At 50.1% G+C, this 14,009-nt stretch overlaps 1 protein-coding gene across 1 annotated transcript; it reads right to left on the bottom strand.

Moving 5' to 3' along the window:
- Positions 1–7,678: 7,678 nt before the first annotated feature.
- OTOP2 (otopetrin 2) lies at positions 7,679–12,198 on the bottom strand (the record flags this gene model as incomplete). Its single annotated transcript, XM_084218458.1, has 6 exons — positions 7,679–7,849; positions 8,403–9,292; positions 9,741–9,874; positions 10,501–10,559; positions 11,180–11,316; positions 11,802–12,198. 6 exons carry the CDS (start codon positions 12,196–12,198, stop codon positions 7,679–7,681), a joined length of 1,788 nt encoding a protein of 595 aa, XP_084074584.1.
- Positions 12,199–14,009: the final 1,811 nt, after the last annotated feature.

Below are 14,009 nucleotides of genomic sequence, written 5' to 3'. Positions count from 1 at the left end.
ATTTAGTACATGGAAAGATGCTTTCAGTCCAGGGCGTGGCTCTGGTTGTAGTGAAGTGCTGCCGTTCAAATTTATTTTATTGGTTCCTTGTTAAGTGTTTGGTTCTGTTGTACCCCCCTGTTCTCCCCGAGTTGGTTTACCCCTGGGTGTTACCCTCCCTCAAAGCTGTCCCTCATGCCATTCCCCGCCCCTTGTTCCAGCTCTTTCCCTGCCTGTCAAGGCAACCCCGCCCCTTTTGTTCCCGAACCTTCTCTGCCCCTCAGACGTCAGGCCAATCCGTGTCTGCAATACCCCTTTGGAATTATCCTGCTCCTGGAAGCCTCATGTGCCCATGTGAGCCGTCCTCTCCACCCTCCTACCCCAACTGGCCCCAGACACTTGATGTAATCCCCTCACTTCTTCCCTGAGGATTCCCCATTAGTTACCTGTTTGTGTCCACCCCCTGACTTGTATCTGAACAAAACCCCTTGCACAATAGAGCGAGGGCTTTTCGTCCTGCTCCCTTCTCCTGGAATAAATTATTCCTTGTGGAACCCTGAGATGGAGAGCCTCCTCCTTTCTCCTCTGTCTGCTCCCTGTCGTGGCTTGTTTCTGGCACTGTAGAGCAAGTGGCTCTAAAGGTTCTGCCTCTGCTAAATCCCCATCCCAAGGCAGTTTCCCACTCCTGGCCTGGCACCTGAGTCCTAAGAGTCAGCCCAAGTTCCAGCAGTCACTGCAGTGAAAGGTGACTGGAGTGGAAAAAAAGCCCCCTGAGATGTGTTTGAGAGGGGGGGAAACCTTAAACATTCTGTGATAGGTAATCTTGGGGAGAAATTGTTTGAGGAGGGATTGGAATTTAGTGTTCCCCTTTTCTTTTGCATGTGCACAGAGGTGCTCCATCTGGCCTTGTCCCTGGGACTCTGAGGTGAGCTGATCCCCTGGGTTTTGTGGCTGGCAGCAGGGATTCAGCATTTCTCTCTAAGTTGGTGAGTTTAGAGGGTCCATTAGGAGAGGATAGACCTCTCCATGGAAGGAGAAGATTAATTTGGGTGTCCCAGGATGAACCCCCAAGCTCTGAGTTCCTTGGCGCATCTCTTGGTGGAGATTCCAAAGTTCTCCTAACTTGGTAGCAGAGGGGCAAACTCCCTCTTCTAGGGCCATAACTCTTCTGCTCCAAAGGGAGCTTAGAGCCCATTAAATCAGCAGGAGCCCCATTCAGGCTGCACCAGGAGGTACCCAAGTGCCCAGACAGGACTGCACACAGAGGGACCCAAGCCCTTGACCCCGTAGCTGTGCTGTGGAGAGCAGCCAAGCCCAGCCCTTACCTGCCTGCAGCCTCTGCTGCCTGAGGAGCCGGCCCAGCCTCGGGTGCAGCCGATCTCAAGCCGCTGGCTGGAATGCCGTGAGGATGACCAGGAGACTCTGACAGCCCAAGGGGCACACAGGAGCCGTCAGGGCTGCTCCTCACTAAATGCAGCCTCTGCTTCCAGCCCATTGATTTATTTTCTTTCCACCTTGTTTACTTTGTGTCTATTATTGTCATTTCATTAATTACTCAGTGGGAAGCTCTCAGATCTGCCACAGGCAGCCAATGGGGAGCAGCTCCTTTATGCACCTGCTGGGTTGCCTCACACCAAGAGGCTTGGCGCAGGATCTGCCAACTGGTAAAACCACAAACGGTGGTGACTAATTTGTGCCATGGCTCAGGCAGGTGTAGAGCTAATCTCCTGGCTCAGGCTTGTGTTGGGAGTGCTTACCCACACTGCCTTGGCCAAAATCCACCTGAGTTCCCCACTCCCTTATTTTTAGGTAGATCCTAAGATTATTTTCCCTCACATACACGATTTCTTTTTGCTTTTATCCAGGGCAAACATCTTACCCAAAAGGTAAAGCTCGCAGTCCACCCCTGCACTGGTGCAGGAATGACACCAGTTTGATGCCTTTTTGGTAGAAAGGTGCTGCTTTTGAGGGTGATAACTACAACCTACTAATGTTGATTTCAGAGTGAGACCCACATGTGCCAGCCCCACAGTCTTGGCCAAGTGTGGTCAGGGATGCTTTAGGTCCAAGCCGTGCTGTTCTTTATCCCTCTCCTTTTGCAGGACAAACTGATTCTTGCTTGGGACTCTGTGGTGAGCTGATGCCCCAGGTTTTGTGGCTGGCAGGAGGGATTCAGCATTTCTGAGTTGGTGAGTTTAGAAGGTCCATCAGGAGAGGACTTATTTGTGTGTCCCAGGATGAACCCCCAAGGTCCCCTTAGGTCCTTACAGCTGGCAAACACGTGAGCTGGGAATTCAGAGCCATGAAATAATTCCCAAGAAGCTGATTAGGGGTAGGAGTGGTTGGGGGAGCACAGGTTATCATGTGTGGGGATGTTACGAAAGGGGTGGAAAACAAGGCTGAAAGGGCCCCATTTCTCCTGGGTGAGAACACCCAGTGTGTGCTGGTGCAGCTATTGTTTGATGTCTGCCTGCAAAAGGTCATGTTTAATGTCTGACCAAGCCCTTGCACTGCTGTGGTGGAGCCCAGGTGCTCCAGTCTGGGCAGGTGTTCATGAACACCCATGGCTGGATTTGTTCTGCCTTGCCCCAAAGCATCAGCATCTCCAGCCTGTCTGGACAGCCTACTTGGATGTCCTTGCTTTCATGTTTTGAGATCCCCTGAGTGCAGTTGAGCTCTTTCAGGGGCCTGACTCTTTTCCAGAATCTGTTCTAGAGAGCAGCAGGGAACTGGGATATCCTGAGAGCCATTTGGTGGCCTCTGTTGGCCAAAGCCAACTATTTCTGTGCAAGTCATTAACAATCTGCTCTTTTTCAGTGCTATGATCCTAAATTGGGGTAGCCATACAGAAGTAGGAAATGGAGGCCATGGGTCCAAATGTATCCTAAAGTTTGGCTGAAATTGGAGGTTCTTCCTTCAAAGATGGGTCTGAAATAAAATGTGGTGCCTGCCATGCTTCAGTAGTTTTGTTAAAGGGACTGGGCATCTGTGTTGCAAAGATGAGGCATCCTTCCTAGCCTGACTTGCCCTGTCTTGGCTTTGGAGCTGAAATTGAAGCCAGAGGAGTTTTAGAGCTCTGGGAGATGGGTTAATCCTCCTTGTTTGGTCCTTAATTTGGAGAAGAGCAGCTGTTTTACTGGAATGTATTGACACAAGTTTAACTAAACCATTAAGTAAGCAAGCGTGCGGGAAAGGAGAAGGTGAGTCCGACTCACTGGATCGATCACTGGAATCACTGCCCCAGAGAAGCTGCCTTTACTCACAGGCTGGGAGAAAGCTGCTAAACGTTAGGAGCGATGTTTGCGCCCCTGCTATCAGCAGTGTGCTTATTAATGGTGCTATCTGTGCACTCAGCAGTGATAACAGCCAGGCCAGGCCCAGCAGGTCTGTAAACAGGCCCTGAGAGGAAGGAGCTCCGTGCCCAGCTGCTGTGTTTGCCCAAAGGCCACCTGAGGAACGCGAGGCTCCTCACATCTCCCCGGCCGGCCCACGCCCTTCCTTTGGCACTGATAACCACGGCAGTGACGTCTCCTTGGGGCTGGGAGTGAGAGACCTCTGGGGTTACTGCAAAGAGCAGCTTCATCCAGTGTGGGTGAGAGTGAGCTGTGCTGCACTGCCCAGCTCCGTGCCTCCATCCCCTCCGATGGGTTCTGGGGCTATGGCCTGGCTCTGCTTGTGAGTGTGTCTCTATCTTCCCTGCTGGCTCCTGGTACAGGTCCTTTTGACCTCCTGCCCGCACCCAGTTCCTTCTCACTGCTAAGGACCACTGGGAAATGCCTCCTCTGCCACCACCTCCTGACTTGGCTCTCAGCACACCGCTGGAGCCGATCCTGCTCACAGGCACCATGTGCTGCAATCCCATCCCTCATCTTGTGACCTTCTCAATCCATCCACTTTCCATCTACTGCACTGACAGATAAACATTAACTTGGATTCCTCCCGTCTAGAACACACCTCAGAGCAAACCACCCAGATAAATGGTGTTTTGTTTTGTTTTTTTTTCCCTAATAAAACAAATCTCACCCTCAAATAACAGATGATTAAGAAGCAGAGGAGGGGATGCAAAACCCAGGTAGGGGTGGGATGATGCCTCAGGCCTGACCCTGGCTATGGCCTTCCCTGCTCTTTTCTAAACAATGATTTCTTATCTCCTGCTCTTCCCCTCTTCCCTCTCCTGCTGCTCGCCCTTGCTGGCTCTGGCACCATTTCCCTCAGGCCAGGGTCTGAATTGAGACCTTTTTGACTCTCACACAGTGTCTCAGGTCTTGGGACTGGAGCTCCCAAGCTCAAGCAGTGCTGAGCTCTTAACCCTGCCAACCCCTGGAGAGTGATTTTTATTTGTGGGGTTCGGGGTTCCACCAAACCTCTGCAGCACAGCAGGTGCTCAAATCCCTGGGAGGCCAAAGTGGATTTTATACCAAAGTGGGTGAATTCGGAAGCCCCTGGGAGGACCTGGTGCACCCCAGGGCAGCCCATTGCTTTCCTGTAGCTCTTCATTGGCAGTGACTGCCATTTAAACAGTCACCCTGAGGCACATCTCTGTCCTGGCTCCCCGTCCCTTAATGGGAATGGAATCCCTGCTCCATAAGGATGCTCTGTCAGGAGTAGTTAGCAAGATGCTGCTGGTGGCCTTGGGGCCCAGCCTTGTTCTTTGCTCTGACAGGCTCTCTGCTCAGCCAGCTCCTGTGCCTCAGTTTCCCTCCTTCCAGGCACAGAAGATGGAGCTACCAGCAGTGCTTTTCTGCAGGGATCTGACACGAGGATGTGTGTACAAAGGGCCAAGTGTGATCCCTTCCATGCCTTGGGTGCTCTGTGTTTGTGGGGTCCTCCCCTTCCACCAAACCCTCCAGCAAGAAGATGCATCCTGCTCTTTAACTGGGCTGTGAGGAGCTGTGTCCCAGCTCTGAGGGGAAAGGGGCAGTGATGGAGCAGCCAGCAGCGGTCAGCTGTGTCCCCTGCCAGAGAGGAATTCCAAGGAAAGGCATGGATTTGTTCACTTAGGATGTGGCAGTGCCTGCTCCAGGGCTGTGCCTGGGTTTGGGTGACACGCCTGGGAGACTGAAAGTGCCAAGGAATCGCCCAGAACATTTGGATGATTCTCCATCAGGCTTGGAACACACCCCTTTGCACAGTAACTACGAGCTGATACCTTCTAGTATCCTTGAGCACTCAAGAGGGTTTACAGCAGAGTTTTCTTAGGGTTTAGATTTTTAGGCAGCTTCTTTTTTTTCTTCTTTGCATTTGGGCTCACTTTCCCTCTGGCTATATATATACCCCCCCCCGCCCCATATTTATAAACCCCTTTTTTTGGTATATAGCTGGGGTTCACTAGTTCTTTCCCAATCTACTGCTTTTCCCAAGATATGTGTTTGTGGCTGGAGGGCAGAAAAATAATTCAGCTGGTAGCCCAGGTCATCCCTGTGCTTGCAGCCTGGAGATACCTCAGGTTAGCCAGGGATCCTTGTGGAGCCTGTTGGCTTATCCCAACAGGACTGTAATGGTTGAATGTTGTGGTTCCAGCTGATGCACCACCCTGTAGAAGTTGATTTGGGATATTACCTGTATCAGAGCTGCTTGAGTTGTTGGGGGTTCTCCTGACATCTATCCTGAATCTATTTGGCCCCAGAAGTTCCCCTACAACAGCTGTCCAGAAGAAAAGAGCAGTTCAAGGTCTGCCCTACTGCACCCATTCCTGGGAACCTGGGAGCAGGAACCAGCAAGAGCACATAGGAGGAAACCTAGTGTGCCCACTGGGAACAGATTGGGTGATTAAAAGTGTTTTCTGCTCCTGTATGTGCTCAGCAGCTTGGGCTCAAACAATGTGTGGAGCTGTAAGTAGGACTGACGTCTGCGCTGTTTGCGTCTCTTTTCTGACTTAATTTCAACTGCAGGAGCCACAGAATAATGAGGCTTTTGTTTTAGGAAAGGTAAGGTTTCTAGAGGAAGATTTTATCTTTACCAGATCAATGGTAAAAACAGAACTGGGCCTTTGCAGGGTCATTTGGGCTTGGGAAGACTCCCAGGCTGGTGAGGGAAAGGATTGACCCAAGTGGAGATGCTGGATCAGTGCAGCCTCTGAGGGCAGGGGAAGTTGGGGTTTCCCCCATGTTCTACCCAGTTCAGAGCAAGGTTGCTGGCAGACAGGAACACTGGTGTCAGACCAGCCAGAGGCACTGGTCCTTGCTGGTTTGGTGATCTGAACTTGGAGGGGAAGGTGGCTGGAAACACGTCAGCCTGCGCTGTAGGGTGGAAAATTGCGTCACTCCATTTCAAGTCCCATGATTTCCATTTATTATTTTTTCTTTGGTGGATGCGCAAATGCCCATAGGAAAAGGCTTGATGGTTTCTGCCACCTCTGCAGTGTTTTTTATTGGAACGATAGACCCTGATAGAACAATAAAGCCTTTATTAGAATGGTTAAACCCTGATTTCTCAGGATGTAAACAGAGCTCAGCTGTGCCAGTTTGACATGCACCCTCCTGTCCTGGCAGAGGAAGCTTTCTGAGGCTCTGCTTGGATGCTGGGTACAGCAGAGGGGCCTGTTTCTACTCCTGCAGCCCAGGACTCCTGCTCTGAAAGCCCCCTTAATCATTCAGGGGTTCGTGAAGAGCTGTAGGCACCCAGAAACCAGAGTCAGGGCCACAGGCTCTGGGTGCAGGGCTGTGCTCTAGGCCTCAAAGCACACACAGGCTTGAGGATGCAGCACCAGCATCCCTTCAGGGTGCTGCAGATCAAACTGGCCACAGCATTACATTGACTTCTGTGTCATAGGATCCCTTCAGGGGTTCAGTTACAGTGAAAATCAATAAATAACTTTGCATACAAAAATGTTAATATATTTTTTAAAAAATCATTATGTATTTAAAAAAGAAAAAAGAAAAAAGAAAAAAGAAAAAAATCTCTTTATTATCCCCCAGACTGTATTGCCCATATCATCTTTATGATTCTTGAGCCCTGATTCAGGAAAGCTGAGAAAAAAGTGTGCTGGAGCAATCCCATATCAGGGCTAGCCCAGGACCACGGGCACAGCTCTCCCTCCTTGGGAAGGGAAGGCTGCAGTGAAGCTTCCTGGAGAGGAAAGCATGGGCTGGCACAGGGAAGTGTTGAGAGGGCCCATACACATGGGCAATACAGAGAGGAAAGATTAAAATGTTTCCCAAAGCCTTTGGTGGTCACCAGTTTGTTTTTCACATCTGCAGGGGAGTGATTTCCGACTGGCCATACGAGGAGGTGAAGTGGTTTCCCTTTCTGTCCTTCCAGGCCTTTGTCAGCCCCTTGCACTCTCCAGCTCTCATGTGCAGGGAGGCTCTGACTGCCCGAGGGTGCTGAGAACACTCTGGAGAGTCCATCAGTGGTATGGAGTGAACAGGCTTTACAAGGAAGGTGAGTCTCTGCGTGAACCAAGGGTAATCACCATGATCCCACCCTAGAAAAGTTCCATTTTTTTTAGTCTGTTCTCTTTTAAGCTTTAAGAACTTCAGACACACACAGGCACATCCACACACAAGTAGCAAAAATAAAATCTGGACTATGTTTGGATCATCTTCACTGACAGTTCATAAATGCCCCAACACTGCAAGGGAACATGATTCAGGCAGTGTTGGAGACCCCTGGGGACATCTGGGCAGCTTCCCGGCCCCGGGGCAGGAAGAAGGTGGATTGCTTGAGGAGGATCTCATCTTCCTTGCAAGGGAGCTCTTTAGGACATGATGTAGACCTCCAGCAAGCTGGCCACAGCGTGCATTCGGTAGAAGATGCCAAAGGGCAGGCAAATGTCCACGATGGCCGGCCACATGGAATCGCCGTAGAAGTTCAGTTCTGTGTCGTTGTCAAACTGGGGCCGGGCACCAAACGCTGGCATGATCCAGAGCTGTGGGAGAAATGGGAGAACAGCACTGTGTAAGAAAGGTGTGTGCTACATCAGGGGCCTGCAGTCACAGCTTCCCAGGAAAGGAGCAACCTCCTAGGCCAGGGGTTTCAAGAAGAGATGTGCTGCCATGTCTCAAGAGAACCCAGACTTCACCCCAGATATTTGTCACTTTTCAACCCTTCTTTGGGGGTGAAGGGAATGGTTTAATGTAATTTATTAACGTAATTTATCCCACACATCCACTAATACATAATAAAAATACTGAAACTGATTATTCTCTTGCATCCACTTCTTGAGTCTGATATTCTGGTGATAAGTGACAGGTCTGTTGATGTAGCCTGAAATGTCTTCACTTCAGGGCAGTCACTTTTTTTTTAGGGGACAAGGGAATCAGGATTGTGCATTTATAAATATAACTAATGTACTTTCTGTACAGCAGAGGCACAGAAAGGACTGTTTTTCCATAGGCCACACCCTTTCCTTCATAGACCCTTCCCCATTGTGCTCGTAGCCCTCTCCTTCCCCACAAACTCTTCTCCCTGCATGTACTCACTATGATATTGCTCAGCAGCAGGAACATGGAGATCTCCCTCAAGAACTTCCTCCTCCAGTTCATCTTCTTGGGGGCAGTGAGGGACCTCACGAGGTCAGAAGCACGCACGCCTTCCGTGCCAGACGCCGCGCCGGCGGCCAAGGCGCTGCCAGTGTCGGGCACCCGCAGGGACACCGCGCTGATGTTCACAAAGGTGAGCCCGTAGAGCTCCTTCTGGTGAGACTCGTGCTTGCAGTCCTCCTTGGGGGGCTGCCGGTGGAGGCCCTCGATGATAAAGACGTTCTGGAAGGTGTGCTGGGCAATCATTAGGAGGGCGTAGGTGAGGTTGAGCGCGCTGATGCTGTCCCTTGGCGTGCTGGCCACGATGGCCACAATGGAGTAGTAGGAGATGGCATATTGCCCCAAGGCTGCCCCCATTAGCAGGGCCACGTCAAGGGTCCTGGTGGGGTTCTTGTGCCGGTCCATGTCCCTCTTGTCAAACCGGTAGATGACAGAGCCACCAATGCAGACAAGAGACATCAGGCTCAGACAAACAATGTTGAAGATGTAGTACATGGTGAGTGCTTGGCTCTTCTTGCCGGATTCAGTGCTGGAATTTACCTGCACCTCGTACAGGATGAGGACTCCCAAACCACTCACAAGGATAATGAGGCCCAACATGATGCCTACAAAGAAGGTCCTTCGGAAGAGCCTGAACTTCAGGCGCTGAATGTGGTGGGAGGAGTGGTCTATGAATCGTCCAACATTCTTCCACATGACATAGACCATGGCAGAGGCAAAGAGACTGTACTCAATGTTAAAGGGGTACAGCCAAAAGTAGCCATTTTTGAAGATCTGGCAGATTTGGCTGTTGCAATTGCATTCTTCAACTGAGCTGCTTCTCATTCCCACTGAAACAAGACAAAACCAGACATGTGCCATGGTATTAAAACTAGGAGCAACACTTCTCCCTGAAGAACTGGATGTTTGGGGTCAGTGAAAATCAAAACAAAGAACAAAAGAATATGTGACCACTTTGAAAACAAGGATACTTCACCCTCAGCTTTCTTGTGCCCAGGTTATTACTTAAAATGTTAGCTGTCAGGTTAAATCTTTCTTTCTCCTTCCCTTCTTCAATCCCATCCCATTTGTACAGAGTTTCCCACCTCTCTGACTCCTCTCTGACAGAGGTTAGGAAATGAACATCCATATTGGCTTTTAACAAACCAGCCCTGACAAAGGTACCTCCAGCTTTAAACAGACCTTCTGAAAAGGGATGAAATCTGACTTGCTGGGGAAAAATTTCTACCTGGTGGGATCCCTCCCTGGACCAGATGGCTTTGCAAAGAGGCAGATTACCTTTCAGGAGCCACCTGAAGATTTCCTCTGTCATGTTCTTCTTCAGCTTTGAATGTGCCTTGTGGACAGACTCATCTGTCACTGCTGACATCCACACAGCCAGGTTTGTAGTCAGCGTTAGCATCAAGCCACATCTGCAGGAGGAGGAGAAGGTTTGTGACATTAAAGCAGTGGCTCTAGGCCATGTTTCTCCCATCCATGGTTTGGGAGTGTGGCATCTGCCTGAAGTGGTGCCTGGGCTTAGAAATCTGGATCCTCTCTTTGCTGCCCTCACTCTCTCCCTATTTTTTGTCCATGCTCATGAGAATTAGCAAGGTTTGATTCCCATTGTTGCTTTAGAAAGAGCTTCTCAGTGGTGAATAAATTAAAAGATCTAAACAGGTCTCCAATAGATCCAGTCTTGCAAAAGTGGACAAGATCGTATTTTAGGCTGAGGCTTGCCCACTCCATAGTTATCTTCCCTAGGGAAGAAAAAGTCAGCTATGAATCATTATTTAAAGATAATTATTTATTTAATACTATCTGCTTTGAGTAATGCTTGTATTTTTTAATTGAATCCCAACCCTGATAGATCTACAGGTCATTAACCAGAGCTGCTTGAGCTGGGATCTAAGTTTAGCTGGAGATTGAGCAGGTTTCATTTTGGACAGCATTAAGGGATTATCCCCTGGTTACATCTCAGCTGTGTGAGAGAGTGCAAAATGCTTGTGGGGGCCCAGGTCTGCTGGGCCAGTGGGATTCAAGGAGCAGCAGTGCTCACCTGGTAACGTTCAGGTGCACATGGATGCAGTCTTTGGCAGAGACCCACAGGAAATATGTCTGCAGGGAAAAGAAAAGGAGTTGTTGTTATTCCCAGCAAAACAAGAAAGCAAAGGACCCCTCCGAAGGAGGGATCTCCCTGCAGAGCAGAGAGCAGGGTGGAGCCTCTTTTGCTTGGGTGTATCTGGGCTCAGCCTGGTTAATGATGCTGGCCCTCTGCTGGATGTTCTTTCTTTGCTCTCACTGCCTTGCTCTGCCCATGGCCAATCCTTGTTCTGTCTAAATTTTCTCTCTCTGATCTCTTCCCTCCTTGGCATGGTCCCAGAGCAGGGGGTCCTCTGTGTGGCTCCTCAAACTGCAAAGTAGCCCCTGCCTTGATTGTCCTTCTTCCCCTCTGTTCTTCATGAGAAAGGAGGCCTGGCTGGCTGGGGACTTTTCAGAGTTTGTGACAAAAATGCCATGGGATGGTGACAAGTTTAAATCACTGCCTTAGAGTGAGTTGAGTTGCCATAGATGGAAGCTGTTGTGGTTGGAGGGAGAAGATGTGGGCTGGGTGGGGGCTGAGATAAGCCCTTGCATTTGCTGTGGGGGCAGTTGAACTAAATCCAAGAGATCAGAGCTCCTTCCACTGGTGCCTGTGTCTCTCTACTGCTCCCCAAGACAGAGCACAACCATCTCACCTGGACAACCACAAATATTGCCTGCACAATGGGGTAGATGATTTTGATTGCAGACAGGCAGCTGTAGAAGCTTGAGTAATATCCTATTTTGAACACATCCATGACAAGGCTGAAAATGGCAAATAGGATCAGGCCTCCTGTTGGGGAACAAAAATATCTGTGGTTGGACAGATGTGTGCTCACATGGGCTAATGCAGATGGATGAGAGGAAGAAGAGGAAATGTTGTCATGAAGAGGCTTTGCTTCTACTGATGTTTTTCCTCCCCCGGCACCCAAATTATCTTGGCAGCAACAAAATCCTACAATAATTTTGGCTGGAAGTGATTTTCAATCAGCCTGGTATGCTGGGGCTAACAGCTCTTGCAAAAGCAGCAGGAGAGATCCTGGTGTAAGTTACCAAGAGCCTTTGTGGATTCAGGGAAAGTGAGTCCAGCGCAGGGACCAGGAGCTGACCTGAAGCAGGTGCCATGCCTCACTCCATCAGCAGGAAGAGGCTGGACCCAGATCTTTGCTGCTTCCCTTGTAATAACTGATGCTCCCATGAACTGTCCATCTCTAGCACTAGAGAAGGGCAGGATTTAGGGACTGGAATTTGTATCTCCCCTCCAGCCCCAGCACCTACCTCTCAGCCAGATGGGCCCAGCGTGGGAGTCCTTGCCCAGGATGGCACCCGGACACCGGGAGGTGCCGGCGAGGTAGAAGATGATCCAGATGATGACAATCAGCATCATGACTGTCAGCAGGAAGAAGACATCGTAGTCGTGCACGGCGATCTTCTCGAAAGCCCCGCTGCTCACCAGCGTGCAGGCCAGCAGGGCCAGGTGCACGGCCAGCAGGATGGAGAACATGCGGCCACCCTTTTTCCACACTTCCTTGGAGGCAGGAGTGGAGGGGGGCTGGTGGCTGAAAGATGCTATCTGGCTCGAAGCCAGGCTGGCTTTGTCGTCCTTGTGTCCGCAGCCCATGCTGCAGTGGGGGTGTCTGAGCTCGCTGTCCTTCTGCCCGGGCTCCTCGGTCATGGTTCAGCCAAGGCTCTGCCTGAGGATCAGCGCTGTTAAGAAGGGAGGCCCATGAATGAGAGGTGCATTTGGAACAGCCCAGGACTGGGCCAAAGCAGGACACGTGATGAGGAGCACAGGAACAGGGAAGGCTGAGACAGGGAGTGCAAGAAGAAGGGTGAGCTCATTTTCAAACTTTCCCTTTCCTGGTTCCCTGACGGCTTTTTTTACTTAACATGCTCTTGCTCAGGAAGATCCCAGGTCAGTTTAATGAAGTGTGCTTAATTGGTCACACCACATTTACGTGTTTATTGATGCAAGATTTGGAAAAGCACCAAAAAGCACTCACTGGATCAAATATCCTGGGGCAAACAGCCAGTGTGGTTTAAATTCTAAATGTCAAACACTAAATATTCTGAGAAATTGTTGTACTTCCTTGCTGAAGGACAGGCCACCAAATGGTAAGAAACCCCCGGGAATCTTTGGACTGTCACATCATAATTTGTAGCAGTTCCTGCAGGAAGGATGTGAACTACTTGAGTTGTCACGCCCTCTAAAGCCCCTTGCCTGTGCCAAGTTTGGCATTTCATTCATTCTCAGTGAAAAGCCTGAAATAAAATGAATTAACCATCCAAACAAAGCCATTCCACCAACCTGTATTGCTGCCTGGGATCCAAATCTCTGCTCCTGTCAGGCTAAGAAGTTTCCCTGTTGCTGCAGCTTGGTCAGTTGAAGAATTTATACCTGTTGGGACGTCTCTGTAATTTATACCATATCTGGAGCTGACAGCAGGGCTTCGTGGGCTTCTCAGAGAAACTCATGTGATCCATTTTGTGCAATAGCTGATTTTGGGGAAGCTGGAAAGAGATGAGGAGATAAGGGTTATTTACCTAGCAAGAGCATGAGTTGACAGCACTGCTAGGCATGGCATGGACTGCTCGGTCACAGGGTCATGTTCCCCACACAGCAAGGCCACCCCACCAAATCCATCTCCCTACATGCATGAGGTCTCTTCCCTTGAGAGGAGATGGTTTAGGTGATGAACTTGTCTTTGGCAATGATTTTGTGCTTGGATTTCCGCTTACTGGAGCACAATAAACACTGCGCCCCACCCTGTGCTATTCAAATCAGTCTTCTCCATGCCTCGAAGGTTCTTGAGGAAAAGGAAGAAATTTGCATTTGTACCTGTTCAGTGCCACGGCAACTTAATCCTTTCCCACCCATGCTGTCATCAACGAGGAAGGTTTAGCACTAGAGAAGGGCAGGATTTAGGGACTGGAATTTGTGTTCTCCTTTGCTGATGCACTGCCTTTGATTTTTCAGGGTGGGATCACCTTTCTCTGGACCTCAGAACCTTAACTCCTCTCCTTCAAAGGAGTAACCATGTCACAAACCACAGGGCAGGTATGATTTAAACGTTTGTCTGGTAAGGAAACAGTTTCTGCTCAAGGTCCCTTTCACCCAGCTATGTTTTGTGGTGGAGCCATAGGAGTCCCACGGCAGTTCTGGGCGGAGAGGGACAAGATTTAGTCCTTGAAATGCCTCTTTTGGAGATGTCTCTGCTGCTTTCCCCCTTCAGAGCAAGCACAGAGGTGGGGCCATTTGCTGTGTGTTTTCTCAGTCCCATTCCTGCCCGCTTGTGTCCTTCTTGCCGCACTGCAGGACAGCAAACTGAATTGTGTGCGATGGGGAAGGAGAGCTCAGGATGCACTGCCCAGCCCAGGGAGAGCCCCGTGTATCCCTCCTGTGCTGCCGCCAGCTGCACCAGGTCTGCCCTGCCTGGCCTCTGCTGAGCCACGGGGATTCCTTTTGGGGGGAGTGGTTGATCTCTT

Source organism: Fringilla coelebs (assembly GCF_963513975.1).
Source record: "Fringilla coelebs genome assembly, chromosome: 19".
In the NCBI taxonomy this organism is placed as follows: domain Eukaryota; kingdom Metazoa; phylum Chordata; class Aves; order Passeriformes; family Fringillidae; genus Fringilla; species Fringilla coelebs.
Note: the sequence above shows the minus strand (reverse complement) of the source record. Positions and strands in the feature narration are given on the sequence as shown.